The sequence below is a fragment of the Tamandua tetradactyla genome, chromosome 3, assembly GCF_023851605.1.
Source record: "Tamandua tetradactyla isolate mTamTet1 chromosome 3, mTamTet1.pri, whole genome shotgun sequence".
In the NCBI taxonomy this organism is placed as follows: domain Eukaryota; kingdom Metazoa; phylum Chordata; class Mammalia; order Pilosa; family Myrmecophagidae; genus Tamandua; species Tamandua tetradactyla.
Window position 1 is genome coordinate 3,399,552 of NC_135329.1, and position 20,233 is coordinate 3,419,784.

General features: G+C 34.9%; 1 protein-coding gene, 1 non-coding gene and 1 pseudogene across 11 annotated transcripts in view; all 3 read right to left on the reverse strand.

The window, feature by feature from the left end:
- The window catches only part of PUM2 (pumilio RNA binding family member 2), a 102,377-nt gene that overhangs the window by 35,514 nt on the left and 46,630 nt on the right, over positions 1 to 20,233 (reverse strand). For 8 of the 10 annotated variants that reach the window (XM_077152166.1, XM_077152167.1, XM_077152172.1 and 5 more), the window contains 7 exons: positions 16,940 to 17,127; positions 16,195 to 16,364; positions 13,057 to 13,327; positions 12,723 to 12,816; positions 10,298 to 10,423; positions 5,237 to 5,385; positions 3,372 to 3,513 (listed from right to left, as the gene is read on the reverse strand). In XM_077152166.1, coding sequence (XP_077008281.1) covers positions 3,372 to 3,513; positions 5,237 to 5,385; positions 10,298 to 10,423; positions 12,723 to 12,816; positions 13,057 to 13,327; positions 16,195 to 16,364; positions 16,940 to 17,127 — 1,140 coding nt within the window. The remainder of the gene's footprint in view (positions 1 to 3,371; positions 3,514 to 5,236; positions 5,386 to 10,297; positions 10,424 to 12,722; positions 12,817 to 13,056; positions 13,328 to 16,194; positions 16,365 to 16,939; positions 17,128 to 20,233) is intronic. The other 2 variants (XM_077152174.1, XM_077152169.1) reach the window with 1 other exon arrangement.
- LOC143676905 (cullin-3 pseudogene) lies at positions 5,392 to 10,286 on the reverse strand (annotated as a pseudogene).
- LOC143678400 (U6 spliceosomal RNA) lies at positions 9,063 to 9,165 on the reverse strand. The gene has a single exon (XR_013173212.1). It is a non-coding gene; the product is annotated as a U6 spliceosomal RNA (small nuclear RNA).

Genomic DNA, 20,233 nt, shown 5'->3' on the forward strand with positions numbered 1-20,233 from the left:
AGATACCTCAGGGTCTAAATCCCAGAGTTATCAATTACAATACTAAAATGCACAGTGTAAAAGAAAAGATTACAAGAAGCAAAAAGAAGAATGACTGTCCATCCAAGGGAGTAGGCTAAAACATCAGAAGCCATCAATGTAAAAGATCAAACTTTGGACATTCCAGACACAGACTTTAAAGGAACCCAACAGCAATATGGGACTGAAGACCAGAATAGATTAAATAAAAAAATTTCCTAGAGGGGAAACTCCAGTAGTTGGTAGAACATATTGAAGATAAGACAAATGTAATTCTATAGGCTGGAGGAAAGGAAAAAGAATGAAGAAAAGTGAACAGAGCATTTTAATATATGCATTATAGGAGTCCCAAAAAAGAGAAAAAGAGTCAGAAAGAACATCTGAAGAAATAATGGCTAAAACTTCCCAAATTTAATCAAAGCTATGAATATATGTCCAAGAAGCACAACAAAGCCCAGACAGATAAACTCAGATGCATTATACTCAAACTGTCATATGCCAGGATTCAAATGCCAGACTACACTGTAAGATAGAAACTGCTAAGATCAATAGTACTCCCAGATTTAGGTTGATTGAATCCTAGTAGCCACAAAAGAGAAGCTATGTATTCTGTATATAAGGGAGTCTCAATTAAGATTAAATGCCAATTTCTCAGCTGAAACTATGGAGACAAGGTTGTTGGATGACATATTCAAAGGATAGATAGACGAAGGTAACTGACAATCAAAAATTCTTTATTCAGCAACACTGCTTCTCAAAAATGAGGGAATGATTAAGACGTTTCTAGATAAACAAAAGTTGAGGGTGTTCCTTACCACTAAACCTACCTATAAGCAACACTAAAGGGAGTTGAGAGGGAAGGGAAAGAAAAGGACGCTGGACAACAGATTGAAGCAACATAAATAAAAATCTCTGGCAAAGGTAACAATGAAAATTAATAAATGCCAGTGCTACTGTATTTTTAGTTCATAATACCATTTTTTATTTCTTACAAGATCAAAAATACAAAAGCATAAAAAACAAGGATAAATTATGGGTTTAGATGTACAACTGACAAGAACACAGAAGTGTGGGGTACAGACGTTTATAGGAATATAGATTTTGTATGCTACAGAAATTATGTTGGTATCAAATAAGATTTTTATAGATTTAAGTTGTTTAATTTAAGCCCCATGATAAACACAAAGAATATATCAGAAAATATTCACAGGAGCAGTAAGACTCTAAATGGCTCATGACAAAGATCAACTAAATGCAAAAGGAACTAATAAGGTAAGAACTGAGGGACAAAAAAGGAACAAGACTTACAAAAACCAAGTAACGAAAGGGAAGAACAAAGTCCTGCATTATCAGCAGTTACTTTAAATGTAAATGGACTAAATCTTCCAGTCAAAGGGCAGAGACTGGCCAAATGGATCATGGCCCAACTGTATGCTGTTTACAAGAGAGATTCAACATTAATGCAAAGACACAGTAGGTTGAAAAAGAAAGGAAGGAAAAACAAAATTCCACGTAAGCTGGAACCAAAAGTGCATTGGGATGGCTATACAAAAACTGTCACAGGGGACAAAAGATACTAAGTAATGATAAATGGTTCAATTCATCAAAAATATAGAACAATTATAAATATATATGTACTGAAGAGCAGAGCTCCAAAATATAGGAAGCAAATACTGACAGGTTTGAAGAGAGAAACAGTTCTATGTTAATGGCTATATTAATAGGAGATGTCAATATATCATTCTCAATAATGGATAGAGCATCTAGACAGAAAATCAATATGGAAACGGAAGACTTGAACAATACTATGAAAGTGTGGGGGGATATATACTCAACAGGAAGTATATTATATTTTTATAACACTTCAACTAACAATAGCAGAATACACATTCTTTTCAAGTGCACCCGGATCATTCTCTAGGAAAGACACCAACAAGGCAAGACTGATGTACTCCATGACTGCTCTCCCTTTTCTAGCTGCAGCTAAAACCTAAGAGAAATCCATAGCAGTCTTAGCAGTGGAGTCATAAACTTCCAAGTCACTTTCTTTAGGACCTGCCATCACGTGCCTACAACTATTCAGCTTCAGTCATTTCTCAGATGGATGCTTTTGCCAAGGTCTCTAATCCACAATGGTTCCAAGAGAGTAGCTTTCAAGAAGCAAGAATATGGCTAGAGTTGAGAGAGGGAGAGACAGGGAGAGAATGCATGAGCATGCAGTCCTCATTCCATTCATTTTGTACTTCAGGGACAACAACATAAAATCATCTCTTTATCTATGAATAGCAAAATTATAAATCCAGATCTTAGAATTCCCAGAGAGACCAAAATGAATGCAATTAATATAGAAATCCTCAAAATAACACACAGAAGTATTTATCAAGGCTTAATACCATAAAAGAAACCTTCAATCATGTAGCCATTCATTTTTCCAATATACAAAACATATTTCCTACTGTTTCTATTCTAGCTGAACAAAAAACTTAACAATTAAACTGAAACTTAAAAAAATAATTTCATTTCATTAAAAAATAACCTATACAGTTATAGGAAAAAAGTTAGTTTTCCAAGTGGACAGAATGAGGAAACAGAATGGAAAATAATGCCTTATTAACTGATATTCAAATGTGCCCATAAATCTTATTTTTTAAAAACAAGCTCTGCTTGTCTTACCTAAAGAAAAATACCTTCCTTTCATCTTCCTTACTATTAAAGCACTAACTTTACATCTAGCTTCATATTTCTATTTTGTTGATTTATTCTAAAAGTTGTTCAGTGGTAATGGCCAGAGATTTTATAGCACAATTTTCTGCCTATTAGATTTTTCATAGAAATACTGTAGACACAGTTGCTATTAAGCTATAAATATCAATAGTTTAAATTGCCACAAATGGGCAAAACAAGTTTGAACAATGTTGAACGTAGAAAATGCTAGATGCAAACTTCTTAATGTTAATATTAATTAAATAACTATTCTTATGCGACAGGAATGGCAAAGAAATTTTGTCTTGCACACCAACTCTAACCAATTGGTTTTATTTCTGCAATCATTGTGTTGAGACTTCAGAGCTAGTTTCAGCTGGAATGGTGCTATGATTTATGTAATAGGCATCTAAGAAAAAACGGACATATTGAAAATTGTAATACATGTGCCACATATCTGTCATCCCTGTCAATGTGAATCCCACAAAATACTGGTTTTGATTATTAACATCCAAGTTCTCAGTAAACTTATCACAAAGTAGCCAAGAATTTAAAGACATTTCTTCAAATTTTTTTTTTCTGTTCAGTGTGAGAGTTCATATATAACATTTTTAATTTATCCAAATTTCTACAATTAACCGACTACATACCTGGCATGCCAGTGGCAAGACCCTGACCAAAAGCCAAATTTGGATTTGCTGCTGCAGCTGCTGCTGCAAGTGATTCTGCTTGCTGCCCTTGTTGACTCTGATTGGGAGTAAGAGGGCGCTGACCCGCTCCAGCACGGAGAACCTGGAAAGGCAAATGATACTTTCTCCTTAAAAGCGAAATTATAAAATAATAGATAATTAAGTTTATTTTGGACAACTTTGTATATATTACCAATAAGGTTAGCCTTTGAATATTCTTTGAACATATCTGTATGCAATGAAATGTAGATTTAGCATACAAAACTACAAAATACTGATCATCAAAAATACAATGCACAGGGCGGGCCGCGGTGGCTCAGCGGGCAAGAGTGCTTGCCTGCTATGCCGGAGGACCCCGGTTCGATTCCCGGCCCCAGCCCATGTGAGAAACGAACAAACAAACAAAATATAATAAAAATAAAGATGTTTCCCTTTCTTCCTCCCTTCCTTCCTTCCATCCTTCCTTCCTTCTCTGTCTTTCTTTAAAAAAAAAAAAAAAAAAAATACAATGCACAGTTCTGTGGCTCTTGAACAACTAGAACAACCTACAAAGCAACATGGAGCTTCTACAAAGTCTTTGAAAAAAAGTATTTCTAATATTTGTGCTGTTTAACTTATCAAAGTAAAACTTTTAAAAGAGAGGGAGATACTTGAGAGTGAGTGGGAATAGGCAGAGTCTTAGCTGATGACATAGAGACATAATTTAGAGTTCCTGAATTAGTTCCTAAGGCTAAAAAACTGAAATAAAGGAAGCTTAAGGGAACAGATTAAGTATGATTATTAAGTCAGTTGTTAAAAGATTAGTGCACAGTGAAAATCTCAAGTTTACAGAATCCAGATTCTGTAATAAAAGTGAGAAAATCTGCTTTTTAACTTAAAATTTTGGTAAAAAAGAACACAATATTATCTCGAAACAAGTGAAAACTCTTGAAGCTGGTCAAATTTCACTACTCTATAATATATAGTGATTTTCACTAGAATGGTAAACATTAATTTCAAAGACAAAAATTTATACTGCTCAGGACAAGGTAGCATCACTGTAAGTCCTATCTCCATACATAAGCCATCAGATGCAGGTGTGGATATAGGTTAGGCAGTGTGATATTTTTATATAAAAATAATAGGTTAAAAAATAACTTATTTAAAAATATTGTGGGGCATGATCTCCAAGAACTGACTCAAAGGACTGCTTCAACAAAACATCAATATAGCATTAAATTTTAGTAAAGGGGAATTTAGAATAAAACTTCATTCCCAACTAAGTAATACCGTACATGTTACTACATTGCTTTTTTGGTATAAATACAATGAATATGGTAACAAGAACTGAGATATTTAACAACTGGTTTTACAACATTATCAAGCTAATTCTATGAAAACAGCTGAAATTAAAAAAAATCTTCACAATAAATATTTTCCCGTTTTATTAGAACTAAAAACTAAACTTTAGTGAAAATATTTAATCTTTTCTTGGTTAAAAATAAACAGCAGGTCAGAAACATATTACATTAATATTAAAATAGCAATTTAAGAGACCCAGAAGAAAATGAAGTGATGTTTAAGAACATTATTAGCCTAACTTTAAGAAATGATGAAAGAAATTTCAAAATTTCTGAAGACTACAAGACAGCAAACAAACACAGAAATGGAATAATTCTTAAATTCATATAACGCTGATTTAAAAAAAACAGTCATGCAATAAATATTTGTGTGCCATCTATGTTACAAACTGAGGAAACAAAAGAGAATAAAGACAGACCTTGAACTCTCACAGAATGTCAGAGAATCAATATTCAGACATGATTCAATGAAGGAAGGACTTATACCTGTTGCTGTCCAGGCTGAGCTTGTGATGCTGCTTGCTGATTTGCTGTATTGTTTGCTGCAGCTGCAGCTGCAGCTTGTTGCTGAAATAAATTGGCAGGATACACCCCCCATGGAACACCATAATACTGAGGTGGAACCACTGCTGGACCTAAATACCACCACCAAGAAAGACAGAAAAAAGAAAAAAAAAATCACTAGATTTTATAGACACATGAAGATTAAAAAGGGGGACAGTGCGTGACACTAAGAGCAGAAGATGTCCTTATAATCCTCTACCCATTTATACCAGTTTATACCTTTCGGATTCTATTAAAGAGAAAGTTGTAAGTCACATAATTATTGAAAGAGTAATTATTCAGGAGAGACAGCAGTAACCTTACTGGACACATATGAGAGTATAAATACAAGGCTAACAATGAACTGACACTTCACCAACATTTACTGAATGCCAATTTATGGGCCTGGTACTGACAATCATAAATATATTCAGGGAACATTAGATACCTCATGCTCAATTCATTCACAACTCTTAAAAAAAAAAAAAAGAGTACCTTCTTACTACTGCAAAGAAGCACAAAAAAATAGCAAAATGTTTTAATCTAGCATTGCAATCTATAATACCTAAAAGTAGAAGGAATAAGCCAGGAGCCACAGTGGACTCCCGAGCAATTAAAATGTGGGTAGAGCAAACTGAGATGTGCTGTAAGTATACAATATACATTGCATTTTGAGGATGTAGCATTGGGGAGAAAAAAAAAGAATACAAAAACATCTATTAATTTTTAAAATATTGGTTAGATGGTGAAACAGTATTCTGGATATGTTGTATTGAATCAAATATATTGCTAAAATTAATTTCATGATTTTTTTTACTTTTATGTGGGTACTAGAAAATTTTTAATTACATATCTGGCTCTTATTAATTTCTACTGAACAGCAATGGCCTAGAAAGTCCAGAATGCCTAGAATGCTTATTCCCCAAAATAACCTCTCAATGCTCTTTCTCTCAGACCCCTAAGTTAGTGACTCTATGCATAATGTATCAGAACTTAACATTCTAACACCCAGGTAAATGGCACCAGGAAAACTGACTTTATAGAGCCACATGCAGATCTATACTCCAAGGCTATTGAATATGTTGGGTTATTTTCAGTCTGTTAGCTAAGATAACAAACAATTTGAAATTAGTAATTTTTTCATTTTTTTAAAACAAAGTTCCCATATTTCTAGGAAAAGATGGACTGTTCTGTGGTCATGGTAACTGCAGAAATGAATTCAAACCTGTCTAATGGATCAGTGGCAATTCACTTCAGCAGACATATCTCTGAAAGCCAAAACCTTAGTGACAGCCTTAAGCTTTCTAGTCAGTCAATGAGGAAACTTCCTCTGGTGTATACCCTTGTAAGGCTCACACATCAACCCATCAATGCTTAAGACATAACTCATATCTGCTTCTGGGAAGATGGAGAAGCAGGGCGGTCTGAAGTGACCCCTGCTTCGTGGGACAAAACAGTGGACAGGAAAAGAATGACTGGACCATGGGATCAACAACAATTACCAGACCAACAGGAAGAGGTGTTAAAAGATGCCTAATAAAATACGGCATCAGTGGCCAAGAGCAATCAAGTGGGACTGAGAAGCTATTCTGGAGGTGACTTTTATGCAACCTTCAATTAGATAATGCTGATAGCCACGGTGTGCTAAACTTAAACCAGCATCACTCCTGTTGACTCCTGAGAATACCTAGGGCTCAAACTGACACTATAAAGGTTTCATGCGCAAACTTTTTTTTCCTAAATTTTTATTTCTTCCTGTTTTCATACAGTATTGTAAACAAAATGCGGCACATTCACATTTTTCCAAGGAACTGTAAAGATTATCTCTACAGGGATAAACACTGAAAAGCCTGATGCTCAATCAACTTTCGCTGAAAACACTCAAAGGAGTAAAGGCTTGATCTGAATGGTCTAAAACATGTACTATAATTTAATAGAAGAGATGGTCATCTTAATATTTAATGATTTAAAAGAACTTCCAAGTCCATGAAAAGAGTGCAGTCCAAGAATAAATCAAATTTCTGAAAGCATTTTATGCTACATGTGTATGTACTCTGCGATCCTCAGGTGTTCAAGCCAAATATTCTCTCTCAATAAGTCCTTCAATACGTTTCTTAACAACAACTGGACTTGGTAAGAATCGAGCCTTCAACTGCTGTGTTACTACCTCTGCTACTAACACATTGTGCTGCATCTTCTCTCTAGACTTCATTATCCTTACTACAGCAGCTTCTATCTCATATTTTATGTCATCATATACTTTCTGCCTTGTTTCTTTCCTTTCTGGGTCAGATTCACCTTGTTTGGCAGCAACTATTTGAATCCTGACTCCGTAGTCTGGATGAAAACTGGTCATTAACTGTAAATATGTGACCATTTTCTATTTCCTTTGACTAGGGTTCTTTCATAAGAACCCACTGTGTTGGTTTACCACAGGTGAAGGAATGTAGGGCTCTAACAAGTTCTCTTTCGGGAATATCAATCTCTTGTTGAATTTCCTCAAATGTATATTCTTCTCTATTATTAAAGAGCATTAATATGGTCATCTGGAAAGTGGAGACTTGCAATATGTGCTTCCTTGTATTAGAGCCTGTTACTTGTGCACGTCCAACACCAACTTCAGATGAATCGTCCTTTTTAACTGGGCCATAAAAAGTGGTATTGAGATCTGCAGAACCCGTATGATGTTGGAGTGTGAGCTATCGACTGCTGTGTTTGGCCAAGTAAAACCTGAATATTTCAAAAGCAGGCCTTGGTGCTGGTGGGATGTTGCACTTTGGTGTGGCTGACAGGGTGGGCCAATATCCTGTTGCGAGCAACCAGACTGTGAGCACACCACCACCTAAAGACAGCCCAGATGCCTGCAGGTGTTGCCTTAATTCATCCATAGTTCTGTTTGAGATGCTCATATCCCTAAACATTCCCTCCAGTTTTGATGTGAACTAACGGTCACATTCTGTCTTTAACTTACATATCATATTTTTTTCAGTCATCAGAAACACTTTTATTTATAAGAATTCTCCTTGCCAAGTGTTGTTTATAATAACTTTCAAGTACATCTTTTTCTTGCATAAACCTAAGAAGGACCATTGCCTTATCCAATATTGTTTCTACTTCTTCTGTTAGTCCGTTGACTCCTTTTTTCCAGCTTATCATCAATAAATAATGAGAGGTATTCAGAGGGCCTGGAGTTGAGGTTGAGAAAATACTCAAAAGTCATCCACAACAGTTTGTTTAAAGAGCCAGTCATTACTGAACGATTCCTGGAGGAAGCGATCAAACCTACTCTTTAGATCCGATAAGCCCTGGATATAGTCAATAGGATTCTTTCTTTCTCCTTCCTCAGAAACGAGGGCTTTACCTTGTTCCCTCAAATAAGAACTCATACATTCACACATCGTTTTCAAACCATTTGGCACACAACTAATAATCTGTACATGCAAGCAAGGTCTTCTGTCTTTCCATTTTTCAATATATGTACTAGCCCAGAATTCTCCATTTCTACCATAGTCTTTATGTGCCTGGAAATGGGTTCCCTCTCAGCCACCTTCACAATTGGCTCTTCAGTTGATTTGTCAAAGCAGCGCAACAGCTGTTCTATTTCTTCATTATTCCTGCTTCTACTTTCCATATACCGAAGCACTGCTTTCTGCCAAAAACTTTCCATCTGAAAAAATTCTGCAGACATTGCTAAAAAAAGAGCCTCAAAATCTTCTTCATAGACTGAGCTTCCTTCAAGGCCTAAAATCATTAACATCTGGCAAGCATTAAAAATTTGGAACGCTTCACGAATTTGCGTGTCATCCTTGAGCAGTGGCCTTGCTAATCTTCTCTGTATCATTCCAATTTTAATATATGTGCTGCCAAAGCAACCACCCTTGTTTTCCTGAAACCTGTAATTCCCGGAGGGTTCCTAGGTCAGATAAATCCCGAAATCTATAGGGACCAGCCTCTCCAAGTATATTAATTAATTACATCCCCTTATCCTTTTTATTAATTAATCAACACCCCTTTTCAACATGAAAGAGTCAGAACAGGCATTGCCCAGTGATCCCTACAGACTGGGAGAGGGATCAGAAGGAGAAGAAGGAGATATAACACAGAGAATAGGAATTAGCAAACAAGTATGACTGCTGAATCACTATATTAATATTCTATTTAGCCTCAAGTGTTCAGAAGCAGTTAAAAGGAAAAATCTGAGCTGGTGGAACAGTAGCCCATAACGAACTCTGGGATCTGTTCTGTAACTATTTGTTGAAGTGTGCTTTGAAAATTACTGCTTTTTTTTCTTTGCTTTGTATATATTTAACAATAAAAAATGTTTTCTTAAAAAAGATAACGCATTTCTGTCCCTGTTACCAGCTCATACTAAAACATCTTCAAATCGTATATAAGATCAGCAAACTGCTTTGCTTAATGACACTGTGCCAACCAACACCACTCTCCCTTACTTTAGCAATAAATTCAGTTTTGGGTTTCTAGTTCAGATTATGAGTGGTGATCTCACCCTTTGACAGTTTGAACCATTTTGCTCCCTAGCTTGACTGAACTTTTAACACTAGTGAACAAATTTTAGTTTTTAAATATTTAACTCTCTCAGGATTGCTGAAGCTCTTTACCTTACACTCTCTCTGACCTGGGTTTTATACTACCTACCATACCAGCTTTACTTTGCATTGTCTCTATGGGTAACAGGTTTGGTCACAAGAATGAAGATATGGAGTTCACACACAATTCAAGATTCCCAAACCTACAAAACTGAAATGTAAACCAACTCTGCATATGAAGAAAAGGGTTACTGCTTAGGCTTTCTCTTATAGGATTACAGCTGAAAATAAACTAACCACTTGGAAATTTCACATCATTCTGGATAAATGTTTCTTTTTTTCTTTTTAAGGAACTTTAAGTTGCCCAAATAGGAAAAAAAAAAAAAGAAAAGAAAAAAGCTTACAACAAAATTAGTATTCTATCCATAATAAGCAACCAGGATGAACAGCATGTTACCTGCTAATGTTGCTGCTGCAGCCAATCCTGCTGCAGTATATGGATCAGTCCCTGGAGGAGCAGCACTAATAATATATGGATTTGGCACAAATGCAGCTGGAGCAAGGCCTGCTGAGAACACACCTGCTGTATTTAAAAAAGGTAGAAATAATGAATAAAAATATAAAGTACATCTTAGGTAAAAAACATTTCTACTCTGAATCTGGGGAGAGGTGGGGAGAAAAAGTGGACTCTCATCTTTTCTTAAATTATAGAAAATTCTCAGCTCTTACATTCTCTTATTCCAGTACTCTTGTTACATACATCTTGGTATTTCTCAGTCACTACTCTATCCCACAGCTCTTAATTTCTCTTTTCTATTTCCTATCTTCTGATTACTACCAGCTATTTCAGTGTTCCGGGAGACTTCCTCAGTCTTATCTTTCATTCACTTAATCACAGACGATATCCAGTCAATTATGTAGCCCACCTATGATGATTTTCCAATAATAAAATGGTTTGTTCTAACAACATTTTGTTGTTTCAAGATCTCTGATCTTTGATGGCTCAGACCTTTATCTGTTATGATTTAAAATATACTGATTTTAAAGTTCTTTTCAGGTTGTTCTCTTATTTCTACCTCTTAGGTATAAAAACTCTACTGAATGTCATACGTGTCTGTCGTCTGGCTGATCTTTCTGATTTGCACTGTAATGCTTGTTTGAGCCATCATTTTATATTAAGGTTTCTGCTGCACTCATCTCTCTAGCAGGTGATATCTTAAAGTATTTTATTAGTTACTTGGGGGCTGTTACCCTGCATGGTCAGCATAACTTTAACCCCCAATCCTATAGTGTATAGGCCTTTTAGTTGTTTACCCCAGTCTCAGCCTTCGACAGGCCACATGCCTTTATTCCTCATTTTCTTTTGAGCCTATATTTTTCAGACTGTAGAAATTCTCCATCCATGTCAGCACTCCTGCCCTTTTCTCTTTTTCTTTGAGTGTACATGTATATTTTAAAATATTAAAAAGTAGGTTGTATCTATTATCTCTTTCAATGTGAGCTCATTCCACCATTCTGATTTTTATCAACTTATTTTAAATGAGAAAACATAAACTAGTACTCTTTCATCTACATGAGAATAAAAAATTGAGTAACCGAACACATGGTATGTGTACACAGATGAGCTAAACTCATTTCTTTGGGTGAGAGACTTCAAGTGAGATTGAACAACCAGAAGTCCTTATATTACATCACTGTCTTCTTACCAAGTATATTGGGAAATACTGAATGCAGAGATTATGCCCTGCCTTATGTATAAGCTAACACAAAGATGTGTTCTTAGGTATTTTATCTTTTGGTACTATTGTAAATGACTTCTCTTTCTCTACATCTTTTAATTGGTATCTATAAAGGCTCTTGATTTCTAAATTTTAATGAATGATATTTTTGTGATAATTGAAGGATATAGGAACTTCTGTACTCTCTCCAACTTCATATGAATCTATAGTACCTATAATCTATAGTTACTTCAAAATACAGTTTTTAGGCGGGCCGCGGTGGCTCAGCGGGCAAAGTGCTTGCCTGCTATGCCGGAGGACCTCGGTTCGATTCCCGGCCCCAGCCCATGTAACAAAAACGGAGAAACAGAATACAATAAAACAAGAAAATGTTTAAAAATGTTTCCCTTTCTTCCTTCCTTCCTTCCTTCTATCCTTCCTTCCTTCTCTCTGTCTTTCCTTTAAAAAAAAAAAAAAAAAAAAAAAAATACAGTTTTTAAAAATGCCATTCATTTTACTCCACACTCTACTACAGGAAAGAGCCAAATCATAAAGATAAAGGAAGGAAAAAAATTAATCATGAAAAGGCGACCAGTAAGACTTATTTGTATTAATAAACTGTTAAATTTGCACTTGATAGGGGAAATAAGAAGCAAAAAAAAAAAAACAAGAAATCCCAACACTGATAGCAAGTATCAATACTTGGACACTGTGTCCAGTAACAAATTTCACCTTTACTGTAATGTGAATTACTATAATTACAAAGCACAGAAGTCAAATACCTTAAGGAAGTAAGGAAGAAAATATATTTTAAGAACTTTACCTGAGCTTTCCATATCCAAACACTTTTTTAAAACAAATATTCCTATTTGATAATGGATACAAGTAATACATTTGAATTTCCAAGTGTTTGCTCCCATGACTTCACACCGGAAAAAAACTTACGCTTTTTTACCAAGGTATACAATTTTCACTTTACCAATAATGCAAATAATAATAAATCTTTACCCTTGCCATGTCATCTATTACTCTTTGATCTCCAATGAGATGTTTCAAAAGAATGAAATATCACAATGACTTTTCAGTAAATCAAAAATGAAAGCATTCTACACACTTGAACACAGATCTTCTAACAGTCTAGTCAAAAGAGAACCTATGACTCACCTATATGTGGCTGCTGAGCTGCAGCCAGTGCATATTGCTGCTGTTGAGCTGCAGTTAACTGCTGAACTGTTAATGCATTAGTCCTTTGAAAGAGCTGTTAAAGAAAATATTTAATAAAAAGATTAGTCTCAGAGCATCTCATTTCTAATTAAAAAGGTGGGAATACAGTATTTTAAACATTTATTTGAATCACTTTCTCAATTACTAAGATATTTTCTTCAATAACATATTAGTGCTCAAGAACCCCTACTGTTACTGTCAGTCCCTCATGACACTTCAGGTTAATCCCAGTATTTAGCTAGGAGGAGCTTTTTAAAGAAGGGGCACGTTTTACCTGCTGCTGGGAATTGTAGTCGAAAAGGCCTACAGTAGCTCCTGAAGAGTCCATTGGTACCTGATTACCAGGATAGTCAAACTGTAAGGAATCCAGACCAACTTGTTCCATGGTATCCAGATTCTGAGTTTCAGGATTTGAAAATTCTTCAACAAGTGGTTTGTTAGCTGTAGGATTAGGTAGAGGCCCCAATCCTTCTGGGGGATTAGTATTGGGGCCCAGGCGCTCAACTACTTCAGTTGGAGAGGCTTGACGACTTCCAGGAGTACGACTACATTAAGCAAATAGAAAAGCATTATGAATAAAAAGTAACAAATAATGAAAAAGTGAAATGGGGAAGTAGAAAAATCATGACACCCTAAGTAACTAACCTTATCACATACTTTTCTAATTAATATAACTTCCTCTTAAAAGCCGACATGGTTTCAATTTTTTCCCAAATTATTAATACTCACTCTCTCAATTTGAAAAACATAACTCAATTTTACAGATAAGAAAACCTGTGATATTATGACTTTGACTTATACTACCTGAAATCTTTGTCTCAAACCAGAGGCAAAATGAATAGTAGATATGGAAAGCAGACTGCCAAGGGGCAAATATGCAAAACAAAAACCACCCACAATATACCCTTGTGCTGCCCACCAGCATATAAATTATTTTGCTCTAACATCTTACTTTATAATACTTATGTAAAAAATTGGTCATAAAGGATCACCGTGATGTGATCTTAATGACTTAAGGAAGTAAAATGTGGGCCACAACAGACAGGTACTGAACTAAGACAAAAGGCTGACTGCTGATTCAGTCTTTTAAATGTGATTTTGAGCAAATCGTATCTTCTATGTCCCAGTTTCCTTATTGAGTAGACTGAACAGATGATTTTGTGGCTCCGATTAATAAGAACAAATCAAACTATTTGGGAAAACCCTCTATAACAGTTTTCCAGACAATCTTTTTTTTTTCAATCACGCCAAATTGAGTCATGAGAAAGAGATGAAAATGCCTAAAATAACATATTTATCAAAAATCATGTATTCACAGCAATGAGAAGTATAGTGCTACATTAAAAAACAAAACAAGTTTCTCTGCTATATGGCCACCTTAATTTTCCTAATTAATTCACTGACACTGGACTAAATTTTAAGTAGTAGCTTTTCTCTTTTTATCAACATCCTTCATGGTCTAAACTTTATTTTTCACATTTCTTCTCATTTATAGTTGATTATTTTCTTCTAAATAAATATTTTACATAGGATCCTTTCTCTCCCCAGAAAGTAGTATACTATTCTGAGGACCCATGTATCACAAAATAATTAAATATGAGTACATAAAGTAAACGGCAATAAAAGTTTTACCTGGCTTTTTATACCAATTGTTACCACTATATAACACTTTTCCCGATTCAGGCACTTCACACTGGTGAATTTGCTAAACATCACAAAAGCATTCCTTAATAATAAGAATTATTCTTTAGATATTTAAGTAAACTTACATTTTATTTAAAAATTAATCATTGTCCTTGCAAGACTAGAAAAATTTCAAAGTCCTTTCTCTTTTAACCATACCTAATTCTGCGTGACAGTCCAAAGGTTCATTTTTCACGTGGAATATATAAGGAGAAAAAACAAAAACAAAAAAAAACTGAAGGGGTATTCTTTAAAAACAGCCAGTTAAAAAAAAAAGATAAGCCTGGGAACTGACTCCTTTCAGGTCAGGTCTACCTCAGTAATGTACACATTAATGATGTGCTAGTCTAGTGATCATATATGGCCATAATTCTTTTGAGACTTTTTAATGTTAAATACTAACAACTAATTCTGAATATCTAAAATAATCCATAATTTAAAACACACATCCAAAAATTAACAGAATAAAATTAGAATGCTTAAAGTTCATATTAATATTTTCTGGAGAAATGTATACAGTCTTCCACATAAAACAACTAATATAGCAAAAAGTAAAGATACAATAGGAAAAAAATCATCGTGCTATCTGTGGTGCTATTTTCTTGCTATAGTTAATGGTGTATTAACACTTCAATTATAAATGTATAATCTGAAGGGTTTATAATCAACTCAGCTTTAAACACATGCCCTTGATTAAAACTTAGATTAAGTAATAACAGAAAAGTAAAATCAGGATAAGGTTTTAAAACAAATTGAATAGCATTACATTTACTTCTTGTCAAGAAGTTTACTGATTTTGGATGCTTTTTTTGCATTTTAAACCAATAGAGGTGGTACTGATTTTAAGGAAAATTGTTAGTCTGCTTTTGATATTTGAAGGCAATAAACATAAAAGTATACATCCACCATGTACCTCTATTATGCTAACTGAAATTCCATGAAATTCGCAAGATCTCAAAACAAACAACAAAAAAAACCAGTTGATTTTCAGGTATAGACACCAAGGCAGCTTTAAAAAATACTAGATATTTTGATCTAGATGAAGTATGAAGAAACAACTCCCTAATATTTAGATAAATGTGCACTGTGTAAACCTAAGCCCAAAGGCTAGAGGAAAATATTTATTTAATTGCCATGAACACATAATTAAAACGCAACAACTTTTTATGAACTTAAAGCTATTCTTTTGAATATATTCCCCACTTCCAAATTGCAGGAATAATTCTCAGTACAAACTCATATATCTTAAGAAAAGATACTGCTTTTATAAGCTAATTATGCTTCCTCATTTCCAAGATCAGAAGTTAAATGGGGAGTGGGATAGTCAAGGATAGAAGGGGAGAACTCCAAAGAAAGGTGCTCAAAAGCAATCCCAAGAGTTTGTCAAGAAAAACCACAGATTAAATTTAAAGTTCACTAAATTTTAATGATTATAAAAAAAGTTAAAATTGAGTTAGACTACCAGAAAGGCAGCTTCAAACATTAATTCTTCAACAGAATGCACTGCTTTAACAGCTGTTTTTGAAGAATTATTTTTCAAAAAATGGGTCATAATTATTAATTTTCCTTACCCCCCCACCCCCCAAAAAGTCTTTGTCCAAATTTACACAAGGTACAAAGGGAAATAAAATAAACCTAAGGTGGAAAAACTTCTAAATCAGTCATATCAACTAGTAGCAACAATCCTTAATAGATAGGCTTTTTCTTCTTGAGAAAGTTAAAATCTTACTTAAAATCTTTGCAATCGGCATCCATTCCATTTGGCAAACCTCTGCCATTTATTTTAGAATCATCATCTCCTCCTTGTTTAAGATCTCTGTTCTGGTCCTCCTCAAATGGAGAAGCCTTCCCTTTTTGATCTCCTTTCTCAGGTCCATCTGTTTCAGCATCTCTAGTGCCCTGAAGAAAAAGAATCTGTTTGATACTGAGTATTTAATAGAACACAAAAAAGGCACCACAGGTGCCCTTAAACTACACTATAGTGCACGTAAATACTAAATGCATTCAATCTTAGTTTAATTTCATAGTCAACTCATTTATTAAAGGACAAAAAATTGAGTACAAACCAGTGATTTATAACAGAAGGGCTAAGGCAACCTTAACTATAGCGGTGCTGGAAAAGCAGTAACACCACAATCTAGATTAGAACTGTTTAAATGCACAATCTTGTGGAATATATCCTAAAACTTTAGACTTATGCTTAGTTACTTTCAGATCAAACACTACTATGAATAAGCATTTTTAATCTTGAAAATTACCTGCTTTTAAATATGATTTTTTTTTAAATAAGGTTAAGATTATAAACTCCCCAAATTATGCCATCATTTTATGTATTCAAGAAGTGGCCACAGAAAAAGAGCATCAAGAATTCAAAATTTCCTTTAGCTCTAGGAAGCAAAGGGAAAGTAAACTGACTTAAAAATAACCAAAGACCATCAAGAAAATATTACTATTTCTTTATTCAAAATACTTACAAAAGTTCCCTTCCTAAATCGAGAATCCAATTTATCAGCAGGAGAGGAACTTAATACATATTCTACCATGCTCACACCAAGACCTCCACTTTCTGATCGCGGAGACAGTATTGCATTTACTTCACTGTTTCCATGAAAACCCTGTCCAGATCTTCTCTGTACCATAATAGGCTGGGACATTGAATGGTCTGTTAGGAAGAAAGAATACAATTATATATCTGTACCTTTATCCTAAACAAAATGCATTTAAGCAAATTAATCTACTAAATTAAGAAAAATCAGCACACTTTCATTTTGAAGGTTGTTATAATCTTTATAAAAAGCTTTTCATTCTGTCGAGACTCACTTGCCTGGGCACATCTTTTTGAAAATAAAGAAGGTAAGGGCCTTTTGGTAATAAACAGGTAACATGCCTATGTAAACAAGCAAAACAAAAAGGTCCATGGAGGTAGAAAAATTAACCTCAAGGATCAGCTGCCTATAAGTACTGTACCAAAAAAGTAAAAAGCTCTTTTGCTGAAATGGATTCATAACAAAAACCTTCAGGGATAAGATCTAGAAGAATGAAAATAACATTTCAAATTGGCAGAGGCAAAGTTATGTTACTAGACAGATTCAGAACGTGTCTAAAGTGCTATAAAAACCAATGAGTTTGGGAAACTGGTAATACCACAAAATTTTCTAGAAAAAACTAAGAATCATCTAAAGATTTTTCCAAAATCCTTTCTAAAATAAAAATAAGGTTTTCCTTTCATTTTTGCTTGTTTAGAACAAAATGTTTCACCTGGTACAAATACTTTTTCTACATATTTTTATGACAAAAAGAAAAGCATTATTTAAAATCTGAGAGCTAATGGAATATAAATACAACATATGAGGCAACATGCACAATTTTTGCTGAAAAAAAATTTTAAAGGACACTGAGCATTAGGACTAGCTCTTAAAGCGCTAAACTGTTGATGGGTATTTAAGTCATCATTTCGTTAACTGCAACAGTTTTTAAATGTTTGCTACATTTGGTAAGTCATATTAAGACATTTCCATTATAGTACCTCTATCCACCAGAGATGAGCTGTTACTAATCTCTTTCATCCAGTCACTCACCCATTCATTTACACAGTTCAACTGCTAACTTACAGCCTCCTACATAAATGCACTGTGCTAGTGGGGAAAGCAAGAACAAACAAGACCATCCAGGCCTCAGGTTTAATAGGAGGTAATCACAATGAAGTGCAAGTGTGTCAACAAAAATAATCTAGGATACCACGGGAATACAGAGAAGGGGCATCAACTCTACCAAACATTAATCAACCCCAAATGAAGTCATGCATAAGTTAAAAACAAAGGGTGAACATGGGTTAAAAAGCCAGCACAAAATTGGTTGATGGTGGGGGCAGAGTGAGCACTTCAGTTAGAGAAACCCACGTGTTTAAAGGCTAGGAAGTGCAGGAGAACTTAATGTAAATGACAATCACAAGTACTTCAGTTCAGATGAGAAAAGCATATACTATAAAGTGTCCTGGAGTCAACAGAAACAATCTCCCTTAGAACCACAATTCCTTTCAGACAAGGAATGCTTTATTCATTTTGTACATGCTTAGCAGTCAGTATGTTCAGAAAAATGTAATTCCATTCATTTCTAACATTCTCATGTTTTCTGGTAAAGCACTAATATTCAACTTTAAAAATTTACCTATACAACTAAAAAAGGTTAAGCTTGGAATAGCATTACAAGGAATTGACTGAAATTATAAACTTGACATTAAAAAGAAATAGATGTAACAAAGGCATTATGCCAAAACTACATGTCAGTAACTGGGGGGCATGGGGGAGGGGTATGAATTATTTGCAGAAAAAAAGGAAATGCCTTCATATAGATTATAGTCGGAAAGCATATCTATTTACTCAGGTTGGATTGTATGATATGCAAATAAAATTCTTTAAAAATTAAGAGAGTGGGTGCAAGGGTAGTTCAGTGGTAGAATTCTTGCCTGCCATGCGGTAGACCCGGGTTTGATTTCCAGCCCGTGCACTCCCCCCACCACACACAAACAAAAATCAACAAATGATGTCGCAGTAAAGGATGGTCATATGGGAAAAGAATGAAATATGACCTCCACTATACAGCATACCAGAAAAAACAACAGAGAGAAACAAATGTTAGAGAAAATATGGAGAAAGATGTACTTATTTACTTTTGGTAGGGAACCTGAGAGGTGCAACCCCTTGGAGGGCACTGTGGTGGTTCCACAGGAGACTGGGGGTAGGGCTGCCATAAGATCTTACAACCTTGTTGCTAGATATACATACCTGGAGGAACTGAGAGTGTGGAGGGGAATGGACATTTGCACAGTGGTGTTTAAGGCAGCAGTTTGCAAAGGATGGAGGTGGCCTAAAGGTACAGCAACTGAGGAATGGAAGGGGAAACTGTGGCATTTACATACAACATACTATTGAGCAGCTGCAAGAAGGAAGTTATGAGGCATGCAACTACGTGAATGTACATTAAGGACAGTATGTTGAATAAAATGTTAGAGACAAAAAAATATTGTCATGCCTCACTCATGTGGACTAACTATAATATAAAAACTGTTAACTCAAGTTAAGAGCATGGAACATCAGGTTGGAACATATGGAGGTGGCCTAACTGAGGAATGGAAAAGGGAACTGTGGTGTACACATACAATGGAATACTGAGTGGCTACAAGAAGGAAAGAAGTTGTGAGGCACACAACTAGGTGAATGAATCTTAAGGACTGTATGTTGAATGAAATGTCAGGAACAAAAAGACAAATATTATCATGCCTCACTTGTACGGACTAACTATAATATAAAAACTCAGTGAAGTCGAGAGCATAGGTTATCAAGTTGGGGCCTATTGTAAAGGGTCCTAGAGTGTAAGCTCTTACAACACTCACGTATATTCAGAAGTTGTAACTGTTATTTCCAAATTCTAAGATACTGGACTGTTTGTATATAACCTGGTCGTTTCCTAAAACTTCAGGTATTCATGTGACATCTGAGACTTAGAGTTAGAGCACTGTAACTATGAAAGTCAGCATTACCCCATTCAGCAACTGTTAAAAAGCTGAAAAAGTGATCAGACTTCTACTAGAGATGTGAATGATGTAGATCTGGTTACGACTAAGGTAAATAAGAATACTGGGTAAAGAATGATATGGCCCATACTTTCAAACTTCAACCTCTGTGTGAGATCAAAGGGAGAGATGTTTATTTGATGCAAAATTTATATTTTGGGTATCACATTATCTAATTTAATTTGAACGGACAGTT